Here is a 22,980-nt window from a genome sequence, read left to right as displayed (position 1 = left end):
AGAATCCCGGGTTCAATTCCGGTCAAAGGCACATGCTCCAGTTGCAGGCTTGATCCCCAGTAGGGGGCGTGCAGGAGGCGGCCGATCAATGATTCTCATCATTGATGTTTCTATCTCTATCTCCCTTTCTGAAATCAATAAAAATATAAAAAAATAAAATAAACAAGACATAAATGAATGAGCATGACTGTATTCCATTAAAACATTATGTAGGCCAGATTTGGCCCATAGACTGTAGTCTGTCCAGTCTATACTAGGTTATTAAGTTCTTTGGAGGCATAAACTGTAGTGCAAGCATGTCAAACTTGCAGCCAGCAAGGCCTGCGGCCCACTAGCCTCAAGTTTAACATGCTTGATGCATTGGATACTAAACCCGACAAGCTCATAGGAAGCCTGCATGGCGGGACTTACAAAACTGAGACCGAAAATAACCACATAGGATAGTCTGAATGTAAAAATTCCTAACTGAAAGCGGGTCATGGTGGGTAGTCACATCCTAGGGCAGCCGTGGGCAAACTACAGCCCGCGGGCCGGGTCCGGCCCGTTTGAAATGAATAAAACTAAAAAAAAAAGACCATACCCTTTTATGTAATGATGTTTACTTTGAATTTATATTAGTTCACACAAACACTCCATCCATGCTTTTGTTCCGGCCCTCCGGTCCAGTTTAAGAACCTATTGTGGCCCTCGAGTAAAAAGTTTGCCCACCCCTGTCCTAGGGCCTATAGCTTCATTGACAAAGGGCAATCTTTACCTTAAGTGAGACTGTCTACCTTTTTTGCATCTAAGATAATATACCTTTGAAATGTCAGAGTAATCTTTTCTAGACCTTTCAAGGCACAACTGCCTGGCACCAGAGCAAAAAAATACAGAATTCCCTCATTGTTATCTTTTTAAAAATATATATTTTTATTGATTTCAGAGAGGAAGGGAGAGGGAGAGATAGAAACATCAATGATGAGAATCACTGATCCGCTGCCTCCTGCACGCACCCTACTGGGGATCAGGCCGGGCATGTGCCCCTGACCAGAATTGAACCCTGGACCCTTCTTTCTGCAGGCTGATGCTCTAGCCACTAAGCAAAACCGGCCAGGGCTCTCGTTATCTTGTTCCCAAAAACCATCTCTATGTCCTATGAAAGTTAATTAACTACTCTGTACCTAGCAATGTAAAATATGTTTCTCTATTTTAAGATTTTATCCAATCCCAGATATTTCCCCATTTTGCTTTCTCCTGTCCCCTTAATATACTACCAATGATTTCATGTAACCCTCTGTAAGTCTCCTCCTTTTATTCTAATGTATAAAACAAGCAGCAAAACTTCATTCTCTGGAGCATATTTTCACTCCGTTGAGATTTTGCTTCCCGGTAATTATTCTCAGATTGGCTCAAATAAACTCATAAAAATTCTCTGGAGGTTTGGACATTTATGTCAAAAGTGTTCTATTTATCTCTACTTAGCACAATTACTGACACATAACGAGGCTCATTAAATTATTTTTCAGCTCAACTAAGTCAGTATCCTTACTAAAAATGATAAAAACAGATGGAACTAAATTCATTCATTGGGGACACATCAGTGACCAAGAGACAAGAAGCCTTTCCATTGTAGTAGGATAGACCCTATGCAATACCTTTCAAATTGCTTTCTTATATGAATAACTGCTATTAGCTTCTCTTTCTGGCGGGGGGCGGGGGGTAAGGGGGGTAGTGGGCGGGTAGGGAGAGTGTGCTACTTTCGTGAACACACAATAAAATAACTATTGAATATTTAACCCCAAATGTAATACCTAGTTTTCAGTGTTGTTGTTGTTCTTGACTATTTGAATCTCCACCTGCTGACTCCTGTCATTGTCTCAAAGGCTAATCCACTCACTTATGATTCAGGAACCCTTAAGCTGCCTACCGTAGTTCCAAAACATCTTCTGATTTCTCTTTCCTGTAGTGTACAAAGATGAAGAAAGATAAAGGAGGAATCAGAGGGACAGGGGAAAAGTAGTAACTGTTAGAATCAAAGTGAGAGAACTGAATTCCCAAATTATTCCAACATACACATGGAGGACAAAATCTATGCTGTTGTATCCCAAACGTACACTAGCTCCTGAGCATGTTTACATAGTCCTATAGCCTTACATGATAATAGTTCACTTAGTATCAATTCTTGTTTTTGGTACAAGAGAAGATTAGACTAGCACTATAATTTAACGCCATCAGAACAACAGCTATTGTTCACTGAAACACTTCTTTCTTTTTTGTTAATCCTCACCTGAAGATATTTTCCCCATTGATTTTTTTAGAGAGTGGAAGGGAGGGAGGGGGGTAAAGAGGGAGGAGAGAGAGAGGGAAAGAGAGAAAGATTAATATGAGAGAGACACCTTAATTGGTTGCCTCCTGAACGTGTCCAACCAGGGCTGGGGATCGAATCTGCAACCCAGGTACTTGCCCTTTACTGGGAATCAAACCCGCGACCCTTCAGTGTGTGGGCCGACACTCTAACCACTGAGAACACCAGTCAGGGCTATGAAACGAGTTCTTTCAATTTAATCTTCCCAACAACCCCATCCAACAGTGAATATCACACATTAGGAAAATAAAGTTCAGTGGTGAAGTAACTTGCTTATCTTTATCACAGTTGGTAAGAAATGGAACCAAAATTCAAACTTGGATTTAATTTTGAAGACCATGTTCCAACACAAAAAAATGCTGGAAATATACACTATTTATAACTGGGAGATATAATAAATATATATATACATATATACATATATATATATACATATATATATATATATATAGAGAGAGAGAGAGAGAGCGAGAGAGACAGAGAGAGAGAGAGACACAGCAATAAGAAGTCACTTAACAAATACCTAGTAATTATATATAGAATGGCCACTGAGGGAAAAACATTTCTAAAAAAACCTACTTAGGAAGGAAAATGCATTTCTATATCACTCAGGGGATATTAAGACAACTATATCTTTTCTACTCAAATAAATGGTCTGACAGGAAAGTAAACTTCTTTTACCATTAATTTGGCAGAGAAAATATCCAATACCTGTACAAGAAAGAAAGAAGTTTTATGTTTTGTTTAAATTGTTAATGTTGCTTTAGACCTCTAATAAGCTCAGTTAAAACACATTATTACTTTATAATAATTGTCATTTAGAACAAATCTTTTCAGTCCTGGCTCATTACTTAGATCATGAGGTATTAAATATCCTAAGGTGTCTGAGTATTAAGGTGCTTTCAAGACCTGTGTAAGTAAAAACAGCATCCAACTGGACAGGCTAGTGAAACTGAGGCAGCCTTAAGGGATAGAAGGGTATTCCCTATCAAATAGCAACTCGAAGACTGGAAGCTCAGGAGTAGACAGGTTCATTACAAAGCATGGCATTTATATATATACTAGAGGCCCAATGCACGAATTTGTGCATGTTTGGGGTCCCTCGGCCTGGCCGGAGGTCGGGCCGATCAGGGCTGTCTTGCCCAGTACCAATGTGGGGAGGGACTGTGGGAAGTTGGCTGGCCCAGGGAGGTTGGCTGTAGGAGCACATTGACCACCAGGGGGCAGTTCCTGCATTGAGCATCTGCCCCCTGATGGTCAGTGTACATCATAGCGACCGCTCATTTTCTTGACCTGTTGTAAGGTTGCTTAGGCTTTTATACATATGGATGAATATACATATATACACACACACATATATATATATATTTAATTGATTTCAGAGAGGAAGGGAGAGGGAGAGAGAAAAACATCAATAATGAGAGCAAATCATTGATGGGATACCTCCTCCACACCCCCTACTGGAGAATGAGCCTGACCAGGAATTGAACCATGACCTCCTGGTTCATAGGTCAATGCTCAATCACTGAGCCACTGTGGCATGTTGGAATAATGACTTGTAAGTTCTTTTCTAAACTGAACATATTTACTTCTGGCTTCCAAAGATCTTTTTGAATTTTAGAGTTGGATAAAATCTGAAGAAGCTCAGAATTTGGTCTAAACTCCTATCTACTTTTGTATTCCAGATTTAAAAAAAAAATTCTTAGCACTAAACAAGAAATGGATCTTTCACCTCTAACCTTCCTAGATCAACCAATCAGGCAGTTGAGGTAAGATATAATATTAACAAAAACACAATTATCAAAGAACAACTCTGAAATCATGAACTACTCATAGGGAAGGCTTAAAACTAACTAGATAGTTATTGAGCATAGAATTCTTAAGGAATAAAAGGTAATGGGAAAGATTCTAGAAAAAAAGAATAAAGTAAAATGGTTATAACATTGCTAAACATTTTTTCCTAGAGGGATAGCCATTATTCCCACTCTTGGTCCCATTCCCTCCCCGCTCTGCAGGTGAAGAAGTGGTACCTGTATTTTGATATTATAGGAACTTGGGGCAAGGACCTGAGCCAGCTATCTCATTCTTATTCATTGACATTCTAAAGGACTGGGGAGGGAAAAGGAAAGGGGGAAGTATAAAAAATAGTCTGTTGATTATTTTATATTTGAGCCTATTTTTAGTACATTTCTAGGAATGTATGCTTATATGAAGAACAGCAAGGATAAGTGTATCTCCTCATGAGTCTGGCCACCTTCACCCTAACACTGCTGTTCCCCAGTCTGTTTAGAGGTTAAACAAGCTGGAATTTGCAGAGGAGACCCTTCAGTTAAGAAGGCAATGGAACAAATTTTACAGCTAAACACCTCAATGATAATTTGACCTGTAGCTACCTGAGGGATATTGACTTTCTTTAATTTAAAGGATTAGGAAAAGGGTCAGGTGCAGAAGGCAAGAATGTTTGCCCCAGGTCCTCCCTACTGTTGTCTAGAATAGAAACATGCAGGGTAAGGCTAAGAACACTGCAAATTTAAGATTAGAGAGTAGGACAGCTCCTCCCAGTAGGAAAAATAAGTTCTAGATCCCCAGGCCAAAAAAGGCAATGGGGCATTATTTTAGCCCTAACTCTTATTTACCTGGCTCTTTAAAAGTCTTTGTATATGTCCAGAAGGAGCTGAAGAAGAAGGATGTTTTCTGCTAGAGAGAAACTGAAGGCTGCTTCTACAGGACCAGCACTAGGGGGCACCGGAACAAAGTATACTGAACATGACCTGTGAGACTGCCAAAGAGCTTCAACTCTGGAAATTAGGGGGAATAGAGGAAATACCCAATGATGAAACCCAGTGCACTTAGATTTCAAATAAAGATCTAATCCTGTTCTTGATATAGTCTTCTCATATATTCATTTTATAAAATAGTGTTTACTGTTTAGTTAAATTATAATTTGAATTTAAACTTCAAATATAACTACCATTCATATGATAGATTCGAAAAATAAATTTTAGAACGTACTGTCTAAAAAACAACTTGGCAATATGTATCAAACCTTAAAAGTATAATCTTTGACCCACAAATTCCATTTCTAAGACTATAAGATAAAACAATTTAAAACACAGAACAAGCTTTTGCACCAAAATGCCGATCATGGCATTAATTTTATTAGTTAAAAAGTTTACAACCTAAACATCAAAGAGAGTAGAGTGGTATGGTAAAATTAATTACGGTATAGCTATACGATGGACAAATGCATACAGAAAAAATATCTATCGACATTTCTTTTAATAACTGAAGGAAATCCCATGTTAATTGAAGAGGAGACATAAAATTGTATATACATTATGATTTCAATAAGATTGAAAAATATGTAAAAAGAAAACACTAAAAGAAAATATATCAAAATATTAACAGTGGTTACCTACAGGTAGTAAAATTAGGACAATTTATTTTAACAATGAACATGTACTCAAGAAAGAAAGCCCAACTTTATGAAAAGCACTTTACCTTATATTTTACACCAAAAACTAACACATATAATTTATTAACTAAAGATGGCAAGTGACCTCTTCAGAGATTTACCAGTAAAGGAGTTTCTATAAATGTACTAATGAGTAGAGAAAAACAGTGGTCAGCTGGTTAGCTCCTTCACTAGCTAAATGGCTCACTCCATATTATTAACATAACTAGAGGCCCAGTGCATGGAATTCGAGCACTGGGGGGGAGGGGGGTTCCCCTCAGCCCAGCCTGCGCCCTCTCGCAGTCCAGGAGCCCTTGGAGGATGTCCAACTGATGGCGGGGAGTGGGCCTAAGCCATCAGTTGCACAGCCTTAGTGCTGTTGCGGCGTGAGCCTGGCTTCTGGCTGAGTGGTGTTCCCCCTGTGGGAGCACACTGACCACTGGGGGGCATCTCCTGCATTGAGCATCTGCCCCCTGGTGGTCAGTGTGCATCATAGTGACCAGTAGTTCAGCCACTCGGTATATTTGCATATTAGCCTTTTATCATATAGAATACTTCAAGCATGTCAAATTCACGGGCCACGGGCTGCATGAGGCCCACAATGAATATTTTTGTGGCCCAGCCAATAAAACGAAATGTAAGAAACGTTTTAATAAAAATTTCGTAACTTCATTTTTACAATATTCTGTAATACATAATTATTAATAACGAACTACAATGTTCGCTAATGACTGATTATTATATACAATCGTGTTGCATTCATTTCCCTTATGCGCCTTATGCGTAGGTGCACCATTTCTCTCTACTAATACTAGCAGCGAATATTTTAGCAGCTGATCGCCCCATCATTAGCCTTGAACTGACTTGTTTGGTGTGCGCAACAGGACATATTTCACTTTAGGAGAACAAGAAAAACAGGTTTATCTGCGTTGTTTATTAATTTGTGCAGTTATTCAGTGTCTGGTAAGTTAATGTTCAAGAAAAAAATACTACTTTTTATTAAAATGTTCTATTTTGTTAACGATTACTCATTTATTTCAGCCCTTTGTATTCAGCATGTTTCTATCGAAATAAACCTACGTTTCTTTGAAAATTGAAGCTTTTGTTTTTTTGTGGCCCACATAAACTTAAACCTTGTTTATTTGGCCCGTGTTAGCCTTTGAGTTTGACATGCTTGAAATACTTCAACAACAGAAATATTAATTAATGCAGTAAGATTTTCAAGTTGTCTATAAATAATCAACATTATAAATTAAATATTTAGACCCCAAGAGCCTACTGAATTACTTTTAAATTTTAGAAAACAGAGGGGAAAAATATTTTAGGTGCATCATTACCAAAGTCCTCCATATGTTTTAACTTTAAACCACTGGCATTACAAAATAAGCCATTTAAAACCATAGTAACTTTTCACTCAAATGCCTTTATAGATACAGAATGATGAAAAAAAAAAGGCTATATGACATAATTTTTCAATATACCCAACTGATTAACAGACATTTGGATTTAGTGAGGAGTCAACCAACATGCCAGCCTTTAGAAAATAATTTTAAAAAAGCCACAATAAAACTCTCTAGAACAAGTTGTATTAAAAGCTTAATAATACAAGAATTTAAAGAATGTTAACAGAAAAACAACTAGATTGAGTGAGATTCAAAAGACTTATAATTTTAGGCAAGCCCAATTTTTCTAAGTAATCAGGTTCCTTATCTGTAAAATAAGACTATGGTAATATCTACTTTATAAAATGAAGATTTAATTAATTTAGAGCATTTATATTAAAGTGATTTACAAAATGACCTCTGAACCAGGAGGTAACATTTCAATTCCTGGTCAGGGCATATGCCCAGGTTGCCGGCTTGATCCCCAGTGGGGGGCATGCAGGAGGCAGCTGATGGATGGTTCTCTCTCATCATTGACGTTTCTATTTCTCTCTCCCTCTCTCTTCCTCTGAAATCAATAAAAATATACATTAAAAAATAGTAAAACATCAACAGTGTTAATAACAATCTCCCCCTGTAGGCCTTATCTAAAAAGAACAGGTTTCATCAAATAATTTCTAAATTCTCTGATAGCTCTAATATTACATTTATAAACAAAAGAATAATGCTATTATTGCAAATAAGATATAGAACACACTAAGCATTTTTCTAGTATTCAAGTTCAACAACTGTGAATTATATGTGATAAATCAGACCTAAGTTTAGAATGGAGAATCAAGATGCTTTTGTACTAGTAGTCTTAAAAAATTAATTTTTGTGACAAAATTATCACTTTTAAGAATCACCAACAAAACTACCACTCAAACAGTATCAAAAGGTATAAAGTGAAAAGTAAATTTCTTCTTATGTCTGCCCCCAAAGAATTTCTATTTCCCAGAGATAAACACTGTTAAGATTCTAGTATATCTACCCAGACATCTTTAATATAGCAGTTATTAATCATAACATAGATTACAGGATTTTAGACACAGAAAAGGTGGCACAATACAACTTTCAATTTTATAAATAAGTAACCTTAAACACAGGTAAGTGATTTTTAAGATTGTTATTAGTATCTGGAAAGCACTTTACAATCAATGTAAATGCTTTGACATAAGTTGTCTGCTTTAAATTTTTCTTTTTATTGCCTTCACTGGGGTGACATTGTTTAACAAAATCATACATGTTTCAAGTGTATAACTCAAAAAAACATCTGCATACTGCATCATGTGGCCATGACCCAAACGAAAGTCTCTTTCTGTCCCAATTTATCACACCTTTGTCCCCTTCCACCTAACCCCATCCCTTTTCCTCTCGCTATCACCATGCTGTTGTCTGTGTCTCGGTAATATAAGTGGCTTGCCTCAAGATTATCTGCATAACAATATAGTCCTTGGCTAGAACTATAGTTATCAATATCTTATCAATTAGGATGTTAGTAATATAAATTATATGTGTACAAAGCTTATGTATGTGGCTATTAAATTTTTGAAGATATCCTATATAGAAAGCTTGAAAATTCCTAATCTAGTAATTATTATATGAGTCATTAAAATAATTGTTTTAAAAGAATCTTAGCAATGAAAGATTAATTTTTTTAAGTTTGCATGTATCTTGAAGATTCATGCTTTTTAAGATTATCACTTAGAAAACCACTTTATAGACACAACTGAACACAATAATTACTAAATATATTTTGAAAGAAAAATTATCAACAACTTCAAAGTGAGAATAACTTGAGAGACACCTATGTAAGAATTTCACTTATTATATAAATGAACAAAAATCTATAAATAAAAATCAACCGAATAATGAAAACACCTAAAACATGCTATAGCACCCTAGCTAGTTTGGCTCAGTGGATAGAGCATCGGCCTGTGGACTGAAGGGTCCTGGGTTTGATTCCAGTCAAGGGCACGCGTACCTCGGTTGCAGGCTTCCAGCCCTGGTTGGGGTCATGCGGGAGGCAACAGATCAATGTGTTTCTTTCACATCGGTGTTTCTGTCTCTCCCTCTCCCTTCCACACTCTCTAAAAATCAATGGAAAAATATCCTTAGGTGAGGATTATAAAAAAAAGAAGAAAAAAAGATGCTATATCATTGTTTCTAGCATAAAAGAAATCAGTGCTGGCCACAAAATCTGCATTGCTCTCCTTGCAATGACAATAAAAAAATCTGTGCCTCCGATAAGCAAAATGACCTCAGTGGGAAAAAAAAAGAATACAAAACCAACCAGAATAAATTAGAATAAAAGTTAATTGTGTGTAACATATAATAAACTCTTATCAAAATTTAACTTACATATATTCAATCTCCGTTAATTTTACCAAATTAATGAACATTTTAAAAAACATGAGGATGTAATGCAATTTTCAAGTGGCTTTGGTTACTACAAAAGGTTAACTTTAGTTTTTGCTTATCAAGACTAAATTGTCAATAAAATAAAATAAAAACAACCAGGAAGCTAACCAATATATCACTATTCTTCTAATTAAGAACAAAAAACTCCAATTACTTTCTAAAGGCAGTGAATTCCTTAAACTTTTAATCATAAGGGTAAAAAAAAAATCTTTCTGAGAAAAAAAATGCTTCATATCAAGTTATTGATTCTGTATAGAAATGTATTATTGACCTTCTTTATTGGTTGAACAGCTTCTGTTTTGTTAAGGTGAGGATATGTAAACATCCTAACATTGTGATTTGGTTCTTTATCAAGCGTTTGCTCTTTACTCATATGTTCAAGCCACTCTCATTTCAAGAGTGATATAGACTTTTTAAATCAAAATCTCGTTTTTTATTTTTTAATGGACCACTGAAGTAGCATAATTTTAGGGTGAAAACCTGTGTGAAAGCCAGCTCATGGTTATACATCTTACTGGGACACCTGTTTTCTCCCTTTTAATCAGTGACAAATTTAAGACATGCTGTTTTCCTTGTATTTCTCCATTCATGGAGCTGGTGTGGGTTTATTTCTAATTTACCCTTGAGCTGGGAGTAGCTCTTTAGGACCCCAAATTTTCAGGGAGGTGTGCTACCTGTAAGACATTCCACCTTGGGAGGGCCTTATAATTTGTCTAGATTAGAAAAGATCCTTAAGGTTAAGTAGGCTTCAGTGCTTTGCCGACTCTCTTGAATACTGGTTCCATTTAATATCTGCTTTGTACCTTTATGTTTTGCATGGTCAGTCAAAAATTAAAAGTTGAAAAAAAATTTCCAATAATTTGAGTTGTTTTTAACAGGAGTGTTGTTCAGTTTGAGTCCCAAGGTGCCATGATGTCAAAACTGAAAGCTGCATACTATTATCTCCCAATATTACTCTATTTTTTATAGCATGTTACCGATCAGACCTCTTTTGGTTTCTACAATGGTTATTTCCTATAAGAATTTTAACTTTTGTACAAATAAAAGTATATATCTATTGCTTGAACACTGGTTATCTTCCAAAAAGATAAAATACATTTACTCATAGGATAAAACAAAAATTGATAACAAAAAAATTATTTTATATTTTAGTCAAGATAATTTGCTGTAACTAATAACAATTAACTTATTAAATATAAACGAATGGAGGTTATTTTATTTTAGTAGTAACTCTTCTGCCTATAGAAACTCGTACTTACTTTGGAAGGAGAACCATCAGTAATTTTCACCAACTGCCAAAGAATTGAGTAATGGGAACACTGCAATGCCTGTACGACTATCTGTATCAAATAAAAAAATTCAAACAAATGAGACATAATTTACATTTGTACAGTTTATATCATACAATATGTATCATAGCTTATAGGCCAAAAGTTTTATAGAATTAAGGAGCATATATAAAATAACATTTGGTAAAAAAAAAAAGAAATACATCATCCTAGAGGCATAAATGTATGGAAATTTAAAATAATAACCATTTAAAAAAAAAGACACTATTACCAAATGTTCACTGTCTGAACTCTGTTCTTAAAACAGATATTTATTCAGTATCTAAGCCTAGTGCTAGACACAGGGGCTTAAAAACAAACATATTCCCTCATCTCAGAGAACAATCAAATGAAAAGACAAATTAGTAACAATTATAATAATTTAATAATTGGTCTGATAAAGTATACATACATGGGGTAATGTGTTGAGGGGAGAGAAGAGGAACTCACATGTTAGCCAGGAATAGAAAGTGATAATGGTTAGGAAAAACTTTCAAGAGAAGCAAAAATCTATACTAAATCTTTAAAGAAAGATGTAAGATTTAATCTGGTAATAAAGGGAAACATAAGGGAAGGAACAGAAAATTCAAAGGATGCTTCTTTGATAACTGTGAAAAGATTCACAGAGCATAAACTAAGACTAACTAGATCAGCCCTGGCTGGGTAGCTCAATTGGTTAAAAGTGTTGTCCAGATATGCCATGGTTGCAGATTCCATCTCCAGTAAGGGCACATACAAGAAGCAACCAATGAATGCATAAATAAGTGGAACAACAAATCGATGTCTGTGTCTCCATCTCTCTACCCCTTCCTCCTCCTCCTCCTCCTCCTCAAGAAAGAAAGAAAGGAAGAAAGAAAGAAAGGAAGAAAGAAAGAAAGGAAGAAAGAAAGGAAAGAAAGAAAGGAAAGAAAGAAAGGAGAGAAAGAAAGGAAAGAAAGGAAAGGAGGAAGGAAAGGAGGAGGAAGGCTAATGCCTAGAGTAATTAATAGCACTCCTTTTCACTTTTAAAAGAACACTTATTTGGACAATAATATAGTCATCTTACCATTTCAAAGAAATACGGATGTTACCCTAAAAATGCTTACCTTAACATAAAAATTTTGAGAACATTATAGCAAAGGTTTCCTATTTTTTTCTGCTTAAACCTGAAGATATATCTATCAGTAACATTTAATCGCTATGGAAAGAATCCTCAAAGAAGGTAGCTACGTTAAAGAATTATCAACTACTTTCTATGAAAGGCTTTTGATAATCCTGTGTGATCGCAAAAAACTTTAGCTTTCTGAAATGAGATAGAAGGAAGACTAGTAAACTCCTACCTGTTCTGGCATAGCTCCATGTTCAATTCCAGTCTTCAATAATCTGTAGCAATTACCAAACAGATCCCATTTTGTGAGATCATGAGCGCTAAAATAAACAAAATGTATTAACTTTATTCTAGAATGAAGGAAATTTTAAACAAAATGACTTTAAGTAAAATAACTTCATTTTCTTGTAGAGTTGAAAGAGATCCATAAAGGAAATGTTTGAGTGCTCATACTTAAGAAGAAAAAAAGAGGGAAATGAGAGGGGGAAATAAAGAGGCAGAGAGAGCTCAAGCTGATATTAGGAATTCATTAAAAGAAATCAGTAATAACAAAACTTCACACATTTTAAAATAAAACAAAACGATCTATAATAATAAAAGCTTAATATGCTAATTAGATAGAACGTCCTTCTGGACGACCTTCTGGAAGAAGCTGCGGTGGGCAGGAGCCGAGGCAGAGGCCTGCTGCCACCATGGTTGGCAGAGGCTAAGGCAGCCGCCGTGGCGGTGGGGGCTGAGCCCCTTGTATGAATTTCGTGCATCGGGCCTCTAGTACCACAATAAAAACAAACAAAAAACCTTCACACATTTAAGTGAAGATTACTACAACATGGTCAACCTAAGCTCATATCCCATAGTTCTTTCTCTTCTAGTATAATTTAAAATACATTTAAGCAAATCCTGAGATCACACAGGATTAAGCAAATGTATTTTTAAAAAGATTAGACAAAACCAGGGTAAAGAAAACATGGCAAAGCCCAATAACTTTAGTGTAGCTATTTACATGGACTGAGGAGTTCTGAATGAGATAATGCTGACATTTTAAATAGGCATGAGCTCTACTACTAAAAATAGCAGATAATTGGCTGCCAACTTTTATTTTCATACATCTAAATATTTTAAAAAATAAGTTTGTGTCTCCATGAAATATCAAACAACATATTGTATATAAAAAAAAGGCTTAGATTTTGGACGTTGCTTTGAAATCTGAAGTATTTACTGATGTAGGCCTACACCTAAACATTCTTTTGACAACAAAGTCCTCTATTTCCCTTTCTTTATAGAGAAGATAAGCATGTCTTATTATAAGGGACATGCAAATTACAATTTGAAAATGATACTTATTTCCTTGAACAAGCCTTTTGTCCTTATTCAAATCCAACTGCTCTGTCTACATAAAACAAGAATAATTCAGAAATAAAAGCTCACAGAAATAACTTTCATGGCTTTCCCCAAAACATGGTTTTTTCCTATTTAGTAAGACTTTAAGAAACTATCCATTGAAAATTATACTTCTGAAATGCTAGCTTACAGAATGAGCTCATCAAATTTGTTAAAAATACAATTAACTTAAACCTTTACAGTGTGCACTTATTACAGGGAATGAGAAATCTTACTCCTTAAGTAACCATCCTATATAATAAAAGCATAATATGCAAATTGACCGAATGGCTGAACAGCAGAATAACAACAACCATCTGGATGACCATCCGGGACCATGCTATGACACCCACTGGCACCAGGCCAGCCAAGGTAGTTGCAATCCAATTGGTCGGGAGCCCAGCCATCACCCCATGATTGTCCGCAGAGGGAGGCCCAGGCAAACGGCCGGCAGGGCGATCAATCGGGGGGCTCCACGATCACCCTGTAGAGGGAGGCCACGCCACCAACCAGCAGGCTGCTTCCCTCTGCGAGGGAAGCCCTGGTCCTGGGTGCTGGCAGCCGGAGGGAAGCCCAGGTCCTGGGTGCCAGCAGCCAGAGGGAAGCCTGGGTCCTGGGTGCAGGCAGCTGGGGGAAGGAAGGCCTACTCTTGCACGAATTTCGTGCATCGGGCCTCTAGTATTAAAATAAAACCCTATAATTTACCTGAAGAAAATTAGAATAATAAAGAAAAACTGTACAACACCTTGATATTTCTTTAAAATTTCCCACTGTTATATGGATGTTAAACATTACAAATATAATCAGTCTGTTTTATGTTGACTAATCCGCTTTTCACTGAATCTACAATCTACTTCCAATGAAACCACGTACTTGTGAAAAGAGGTTAATCGCTTTAATGTAGAAAGAACGTTGTAAATATCATCATCATCAGCTTCTTCTCCCTATAAATAAAAAGTAGACATCACTTTATTACCACACCTTCATGTATCCTCAAATTCACATGAAAGTCTATTAACACATTGTATGCTGGAAACGTATTTATATGTTTTATGTATTTATATGTTCTACCAGTGTAGTAGAGCGCGGGACACGTATTAGTACGTTTTTTATAGACTAGCGGTAGAATGCGGGAAACGTATAAATATGTAAACTAAAGTTATCGTAATTTTACTGAACGTTGCCATTTGCGCAAAAAATTAGCAAAAATGGCCCGTGCCACCTGTTAGCGCACGATAAAAACTACCCGCAAACAATGTGTTAATACTTACTGCTTAAATAAAAATTGTTATCTAATCTAATAAAAGGGAAACATGCAAATCGACCGTACCTCTGCTACACCCACAAGCCATGCCCACAAGCCAATCAGGAGCGAATATGCAAATCAACCCAACTAAGATGGCGGCCATGGAGCTGGAGCGAGCAGGAGGCTTGGGTTGCCCCCAGCAATGGAGGAAGCCAAGCTTCCCGCCTGCCTTGCCGTCTCTGAGCTCCGCTCAGGGCTACAGTTTTAATTATAGAAGATAAATAAATCCCAGATACCTGCTTCCAGCCCGCGGCCATGGCCAGCCTGAAAACGGCCCTCAGAGCTCACCCAGGCTGGCCACACTCCCATGGGGTGAGGGTCCCTGCTAGGGGGTTTGGCCTGCCTGCAAACAGCCATCAGCCCCTCATCCAGGCTGGCCAGGCACCCCAGGGGGGACCCCCACCCTGAAGGGGGTGTGACCAGCCTGAAAACGGCCCTCAGCCCATCACCCAGGCTGGCCAGGCACCCCAGCGGGACCTCCACCCTGATCCGGGACACCCTTCAGGTGAAACCAGCCAGCCCCCACCCATGCACCAGGCCTCTATCCTATATAATAAAAGGGTAACATGCAAATTGACCCTAACAGCAGAACGACTGGGAATGACTGGTCACTATGACACACACTGAGCACCAGGAGGCAGATGCTCAATGCAGGAGCTGCCCCTGGTGGTCAGTGCAATCCCACAGGGGGAGCTCTGCTCAGCCACAAACCAGGCTGCTGGCTACCAGTACAGTGGTGGTGGTGGGAGCCTCTCCCGCCTCCTCAGTAGCGCTAAGGATGTCCGACTGCAGCTTTGGCCTGCTCCCTGCTGGCAAGTGGACATCCCCTGAGGGCTCCCGGGCTGCCAGACTGCCAGCTTAGGCCCAGTCCCCCCGGGGAGCAGACCTAAGCCAGCTGGTGGACATCTCCCATGGGCTGCCAGACTGTGAGAGGGCATAGGCCGGGCTGAGGGACCCCCCCAAGTGCACAAATTTTTGTGCACCGGGCCTCTAGTTATTATATAAAAAGTACATATTCACTGCTGGTAAATAACAAAATACAAATAAAATAAAACAGACAAAAAATGAAAGATACCCATAATCCCAAAAGTGAGAAATAAATCACAATACAACATCAAAAATGGTTAAATTATTTTGTAAAATTAAAAGTAGGGGAAAATCGGTTACATGGATTAAGAAGATCATCAGCTTGGATCTCAGAGCATAGAAAACTGTGAAGTTTCATGGTACTCAAATTGGAGGGAGAAGACAGGATTCGAGAATTACAGAAATAATCACAAAAATAACCAGTTGGAGGGGCTTCCTGTTGTCTTGGGCACACCACTAGTAATCAGCCATCCCTCATAAGCACATAATTTTAATGTTCTATGCATTAACATATCATAAAGTAATATTAAAATGCAAATTAGATTATAGGATTAGAAAATTAAAAAAAAAAGACTTAAGAAAAGCCATTCCTTGCCTGACTGGCATGGCTCAGTAGTTGCATGTCGACCAATGAAGCAGGAGGTCATGGTTCTATTCCTAATCAGGGTCCTTGCCTGGGTTGTGGGCTTGATCCCCAGTAGGGGCTGTGCAGGAGGCGGCTGATAAATAATTCTCTCTCATCACTGATGTTTTTATCTCTCTCTCCCTTCCTCTCTGATATCAATAAAAATATTTTTTAAAAAGTATGAAGAGATCTAACATTAAAAAAAAAAAAAAGCCAGTCCTTAACAAGATTTTTCTTAAAAGACAAAAAAAAAAAAAAAAAAAAAAAAAAAAAAATCCAGCTTGTTTGAAACAAATTTTAAAAATAAAGTCCTGGCCAGTGTGGCTCAGTTGGTTGGACATCATCCTGTGCACCAAAAGGTTGCCGGTTTGATTCCTGGCCAGGGTACATACCTTGGTTTTGGGCTTGATCCCTGGTAGAAAACATGCAGGAGGCAGCAGAATCCATGTTTCCCTCTCACATCAATGTTTCTCTCTCTCTCTCCCTTCAATAAAAATCAATTAAAAATCTTTAAAAAAAAAGTATAACAAAGGCTGATCTTTATAGGATGAACAATTACAATAATGCTGCTAAGTTCTGAAAGGTGTAGAGAATTTGACTAAATTTTATTTTAAAATGGAAACAATTTATATACTTAGCTACCTTTAATAATTATTAGCCAAAATTATTACATGTACACATTAACTTTAAAACATACCTCTTGCAATAGATCCTCCACAGAATGATTGAATCGATCTACAAACTCATCAATCAGCTGGCTTCGAGCTATGTCAACTCTATTCTGGATGGTATACTCTTCACTGCATAAGATGCTATAGGTTTTACTGCAGGCTTCTAGAACATCTGATTCTACATGTTTCTCCACAACAAACTTAATCTGTTTTAATAAAGCATCCAGATGCTGAGGAGGGAAAAAAGCATGCAACTATATTTAGATAAAACAAAAATAAGCATCTGTCAAATAACAAATAAGTCTATATGATCACATATGATTAAAATATTCTAGTTAATAAAACTCAATACAATAGCAGAATTTCAATTTCATAGTGTCTTACCTTTTCCATTCTACCTGTGCTATAAATTTCTAGATCAAAATACTGTGGGATTTGTAGCAAGTTTGCTACTTTCTCTGCATCTGCAGAATACTAGAAGGAAGAAAAAATACAAAAGAAGTAAGTAACTACTTTAATAGTATAGTGTAATAAGCAAACTCCATGATATATTATTACAAAAATGTAAATGAAATTGTACCTTTGATAACAACATAGGAAGTGTGATAATAAAATGCTCAGTCAATTTGTTTCTATCATCTATTTGAGTTTTCCTTTCTTTGGCAGTTAGCACCTAGAAATAAATTCAAATGGGCATAGAATATGAGTGCTATGCACTAATTTATAAATACAGAACATTAGACAGAATGATGAAGCACTGACAGATAATGTAAAAGAATTTTGAGAGGAGCTTTAACAAACTATTTACCAAAATAAAGACATCTAGTTTTATGAAGATTTCTAGACAACATTCACTAGTACTTTATTAATTAGCTCCTTATTTAAGAATCATTAAAGTTTAGATAAATTACTACTTATTTAGATTAAGTGAAAACAAAAACACTTCCATAAAACTACAGTTACGAAGATAAAAATATTGGAACCAATGGAAAAATATTTTTTCTAGATTTTTTTTTATTGTCTAAAGTTTTACATATGTCTCCCTTTTCCCCGCCCCCCCACCCCCAATTTTTCTAGAGTTTTTTTTTTTTTTTAATATATTTTTATTGATTTTTCAGAGAGGAAGGGAGAGAGATAGAGAGTTAGAAACATCGATGAGAGAGAAACATCGATCAGCCGCCTCCTGCACATCTCCCACTGGGGATGTGCCCGCAACCCAGGTACATGCCCTTGACCAGAATCGAACCTCGGACCTTTCAGTCCGCAGGCCGACGCTCTATCCACTGAGCCAAACCGGTTTTGGCTTTTCTAGAGTTTTAATCTCAATGTCAACAGTGATCTCCCCTATGTTAAATACATTCTATGTCTTCTGGCATCCACTGAAAAGAAATCAACTGCTAATTTATTGCTGTTGCCCTCTCTACCTGAATTTTCTATTGTTACTGCCAAGTTTTGTCTTTGGCTCTCAACAGTGTGACTATACTGTGTCTAGAAGTGGAATCTTTTGTGATTATCATATTAGTTTTGTTAAGCTTCTTTGATATGTGCATTACTATTTCTCATCAAATTCGTGAAGTTTCTGGCAATTATTTCTTCAAATGTTTTTGCTTCCTGTCTCTCACTCCTTTCTTTCTGAGACCTCATTACACAAATCGGATGCATTTATGTGTTTCACACATTTCTGAGGCTCTGTTCATTTATCTTCAATCATTTTTCCTCTGTTCTTCAGAAGAGATAATTTGTTATTAATCCATCTCCATGTTCATTGTTTATTTCATTTCAAATCTACTGAGCTGATGTAATATATTTTTTAAAAACTAGACCTACTGAGAAACCATTTCTTTTTTTTTCTTTATTAAGGTATTACGTATATGTCCTTATCCACCATTGCCCCCCTCCACCCCTGCCCTCACCCTGCTGGTGTCTGTGTCCATTGGTTAGGCTTTTATGCATGCATACAAGTCCTTTGGTTGATCTTTCCTCCTTCCCCCAAACCTCCCCTGCCTTCCCTGAGGTTTGACGGTCTGATCGATGCTTCTCTGTCTCTGATCTGTTTTTGTTTATCAGTCTGTTGTTCATTATATTCCACAAATGAGTGAGATTATGTGATATTTATCTTTCTCTGACTTATTTCGCTTAGCATAATGCTCACCAGGCCCATCCATGCTGCTGCAAATGGTAGGAGTTCCTTCCTTTTTACAGCAGCGTAGTATTCCATTGTGGAGATGTACCACAGCTTTTTATTTTTATTTTTCAAGGCTGGATATATATCTATATCTCTATATATATATCTAGATACGTATAAATATGTAGATGTGTGTGTGTGTGTGTGTGTGTATGTATTACATATGTGTCCTTATCCCCCCCATTACCATCCCACCGCTGCACTCATGCCCTCACTCCCCTGGTGTCTGTGTTCATTGGTTAGGCTTATATGCATGCATACAAGTCCTTCGTTGATCTCTCCCCCTTACTCCCACCCTCCTCTACCTTCCCTCTAAGGTTTGATGGTCTGATAGATGCTTCTCTATCTCTGGATCTGTTTTTGTTCATCAGTTTATGTTGTTCATTATATCCCACAAATGAGTGAGATCATGTGATATTTATCTTTCTCTGACTGGCTTATTTCGCTTAGCATAATGCTCTCCAGTTCCATCCATGCTGTTGCAGATGGTAAGAATTCCTTTTTTTTTTTTTTTAAACCGCAGTGTAGAATTCCATTGTGTAGATGTACCAGTTTTCTAATGCACTCATCTGCTAATGAGCAATTAGGCTGTTTCCAAATCTTAGCTATGGTGAATTGTGCTACTATGAACATAGGGACGCATATATACTTTCCAATTGGTGTTTCTGGTTTCTTGGGATATATTCCTAGAAGTGGGATCACTGGGTCAAATGGGAGTTCCATTTTTAGTGTTTTAAGGAAACTCCATACTGTTCTCCACAGTGGCTACACCAGTCTGCATTCCCACCAGCAGTGCATGAGGGTTTCTTTTTCTCCACATCCTCGCCAGCACTTGTTTGTTGGTAATAGCCATTTTGACAAGTGTGAGATGGTATCGCATTGTCGTTTTGATTTGCATCTCTTGGATGATTAGTGACTTTGAGCATGTTTTCATATGTCTCTTGGCCTTCCTTATGTCTTCTTTCAAAAAGTATCTATTTAGATCTGTTGCCCACTTTTTGATTGGGTTTATCTTACTTTTGTTAAGTTGTATGAGTTCCCTGTAAATATAGAGGATTAAAACCTTATCAGTGATAACATTGGCAAATATGTTCTCCCATGCAGTAGGCTTTCTTGTTGTTTTGTTGATGGTTTCTTTTGCTGTGCAGCAGCTTTTTATTTTGATGTAGTCCCATTTGTTTATTTTCTCTTTAGTTTCCATTGCCCTAGGAGCTGTATCAGTGAAGATACTGCTTTGGCATATGTCTGAAATTTTGCTGCCTGTGGATTCCTCTAATATTTTTATGGTTTCCTGTCTTATGTTTAAGTCCTTTATCCATTTTGAGTTTATTTCTGTGTATGGTGTAAGTTGGTGGTCTAGTTTCATTTTTTTTGCATGGATCTGTCCAGTTTTCCGAACACCATTTATTGAAGAGACTGTCTTGACTCCATTGTATGTTCTTGCCTTCTTTGTCAGATATTAATTGAGCATAGTGGTTTGGGTTGATTTCTGGGTTCTCTAGTCCATTGGTCTATATGTCTGTTCTTGTGCCAGTACCGGGCAGTTTTGAGAACAGTGGCTTTGTAATACAGCTTGATATCTGGTGTTGAGATCCCTCCTTCTTTGTTCTTCTTTCTCAGGATTGCTGCAGCTATTCAGGATCTTTTTTTTTAATTCCAGATGAATTTTTGGAGAGTTTGTTCTAGGTCTGGGAAATATGCTGTTGGTATTTTAATGGGCAGTGCATTGAATCTATAGATTGCTTTGGGTAGTATGGACATTTTGATGATGTTGATTCTACCAATCCATGAACATGGTATGTTCTTCTATCTGTTTATGTTTTCCTCTATCTCTTTTTTTCAGTGTCCTGTAGTTTTCCGAGTATAGGTCTTTTACCTCCTTAGTTAAGTTTATTCCTAGGTATCTTAATTTTTTGTGTGCAATGGTAAATGGGATTGTTTTTTAAAACTCTCTTTCTGTAAGTTCACTATTAGTGTATAAAAATGCCATAGATTTCTTGGCATTAATTTTGTATCCTGCTACATTGCCAAATTCATTTATTAAGTCTAATAATTTTTTTGATCGAGTCTTTAGGGTTTTCTATGTACAGTATCATGTCATCTGCAAATAATGACAGTTTTACATTTTCTTTTCCAATTTGGATACCTTTTATTTCTTCTTCTTGTCTAATTGCTATGGCTACCACTTCCAGAACTATGTTGAACAGGAGTGGTGAAAGCGGGCATCCCTGTCTTGTTCCTGTTCTTAGGTAAAATGGTTTTAGTTTTTGCCCACTGACTATGATGTTGGCTGTAGGTTTGTCATATAAGGCTTTTATTATGTTGAGGTATGATCCCTCTATTCCCATTTTGCTGAGGGTTTTTATCAAGAAAGGGTGTTGGATTTTGTCAAATGCTTTTTCTGCATCAATTGATATGACTATGTGATTTTTATCTGTCAATTTGTTTATGTGATGTATCATGTTTACTGATTTGCGGATATTGTACCATCCTTGCATCCCCAAGATAAATCCTACTTGGTCATGGTATATGATCTTTCTCATGTAATGCTGGATCCTATTCGCTAGAATTTTGAGGATTTTGGCATCTATGTTCATGAGGGATATTGGCCTGTAATTCTCTTTTATTGTGTTGTCTTTACCTGGTCTTGGTATTAGGGTGATTCTGGCTTCATAGAATGAGCTTGGAAGTGTTCCTTCCTCTTGAATTTTTTGGAATAGTCTGAGGAGGATAGGTTTTAGTTCTTCCTTGAATGTTTTGGTAAAACTCCTCTGTGAAGCCCTGGGCTTTTGTTTGCTGAAAGCTTTTTGATGACTGCTTCAATTTCCTCCATATTTATTGGCCTGTTGAGATTTTTAGATTCTTCCTGATTGAGTTTTGGGAGCTTGTATTTTTCTAGGAATATGTCCATTTCCTCTAGGTTGTCTAGTTTGTTGGAACAGAGTTGTTCATAGTATTTTTTAACAATCCTTTGTATTTCTGTGGGGGTCTGTTGTTATTTCACCTCTTTCATTTCTGATTTTGTTTATTTGGGTCCTCTCTCTTTGCTTCTTAGTGAGCCTGGCTAGAGGTTCATCAATCTTGTTTATCCTTTCAAAGAACCAGCTCTTGGTTTCATTAATCTTGTGTATTGTTTTTTTTGGTCTCTACGTCATTTATTTCTGCTCTGTACCACAGCTTTTTAATCCACTCATCTGCAGCCTGAGTGCTGTTTCCAAATCTTAGCTATTGTAAATTGTGCTGCTATGAACATAGGGGTGCATATATCCTTTCTGATTGTTGTTTCTCGTTTCTTGGGATATATTCCTAGAAGTGGGATCAATGAGAGTTCCATTTTTAGTTTTTTGAGGAAACTCCATACTGTTCTCCACAGTGGCTACACCAGTCTGCATTCCCACCAGCAGTGCACGAGGGTTCCTTTTTCTCCACATCCTCGCCAGCACGTGTCATTTGTTGATGATAGCCATTCTGACAGGTGAAATTTTTATTCTTACTTGTTTTTTTTAGCCTGTCTTGCTAGGAGTCCCCTCTGTTTTTCAACAGATTACTGGTCAATGATTTGGGCAAACGTTATACTCAAATACCTCAAATCTATAAGGCTTCTCCCTTATGAGACTTGATCTGTCTGTGGGTTTAAGAGCATAGTCAAAGTTCGGTTTGGTTTGACTTTTATTTTAGGTCAGGGTCTCTCAGATTTCCCAGTCATCCAAGGAGGTGTGGAGAGCTTATCTAATCCTCTTAGGGATTTCTCATTTCCAGGATTTTTTTAGTTAGATTCTTAGCTTGTCCATTGTTATCAACTGGGTATACAACCTCTGAATATCAAAGATGTGGGTATTCCTTACTTGTTTCTACCAAGTTGCCATTTCTAGCTGAAAAAGGGACTTTTCC

General features: G+C 37.1%; 1 protein-coding gene across 17 annotated transcripts in view; it reads right to left on the bottom strand.

Annotated features, from left to right (window-relative positions):
• STAG1 (stromal antigen 1) overlaps window positions 1–22,980 on the bottom strand; it is a 338,918-nt gene that overhangs the window by 41,964 nt on the left and 273,974 nt on the right. For all 17 annotated transcript variants that reach the window (XM_036332484.1, XM_036332482.1, XM_036332487.1 and 14 more), the window contains 6 exons: window positions 17,485–17,577; window positions 17,289–17,378; window positions 16,931–17,134; window positions 14,309–14,379; window positions 12,288–12,375; window positions 10,900–10,980 (listed from right to left, as the gene is read on the bottom strand). In XM_036332484.1, the coding sequence (XP_036188377.1) occupies window positions 10,900–10,980; window positions 12,288–12,375; window positions 14,309–14,379; window positions 16,931–17,134; window positions 17,289–17,378; window positions 17,485–17,577 (627 nt within the window). The remainder of the gene's footprint in view (window positions 1–10,899; window positions 10,981–12,287; window positions 12,376–14,308; window positions 14,380–16,930; window positions 17,135–17,288; window positions 17,379–17,484; window positions 17,578–22,980) is intronic.

The sequence above is a fragment of the Myotis myotis genome, unplaced genomic scaffold (assembly GCF_014108235.1).
Source record: "Myotis myotis isolate mMyoMyo1 unplaced genomic scaffold, mMyoMyo1.p scaffold_m19_p_13, whole genome shotgun sequence".
Classification (NCBI taxonomy): domain Eukaryota; kingdom Metazoa; phylum Chordata; class Mammalia; order Chiroptera; family Vespertilionidae; genus Myotis; species Myotis myotis.
The sequence above is the reverse complement of the archived record's forward strand: the minus strand, read 5'-3'. Positions and strand labels throughout refer to the sequence as shown.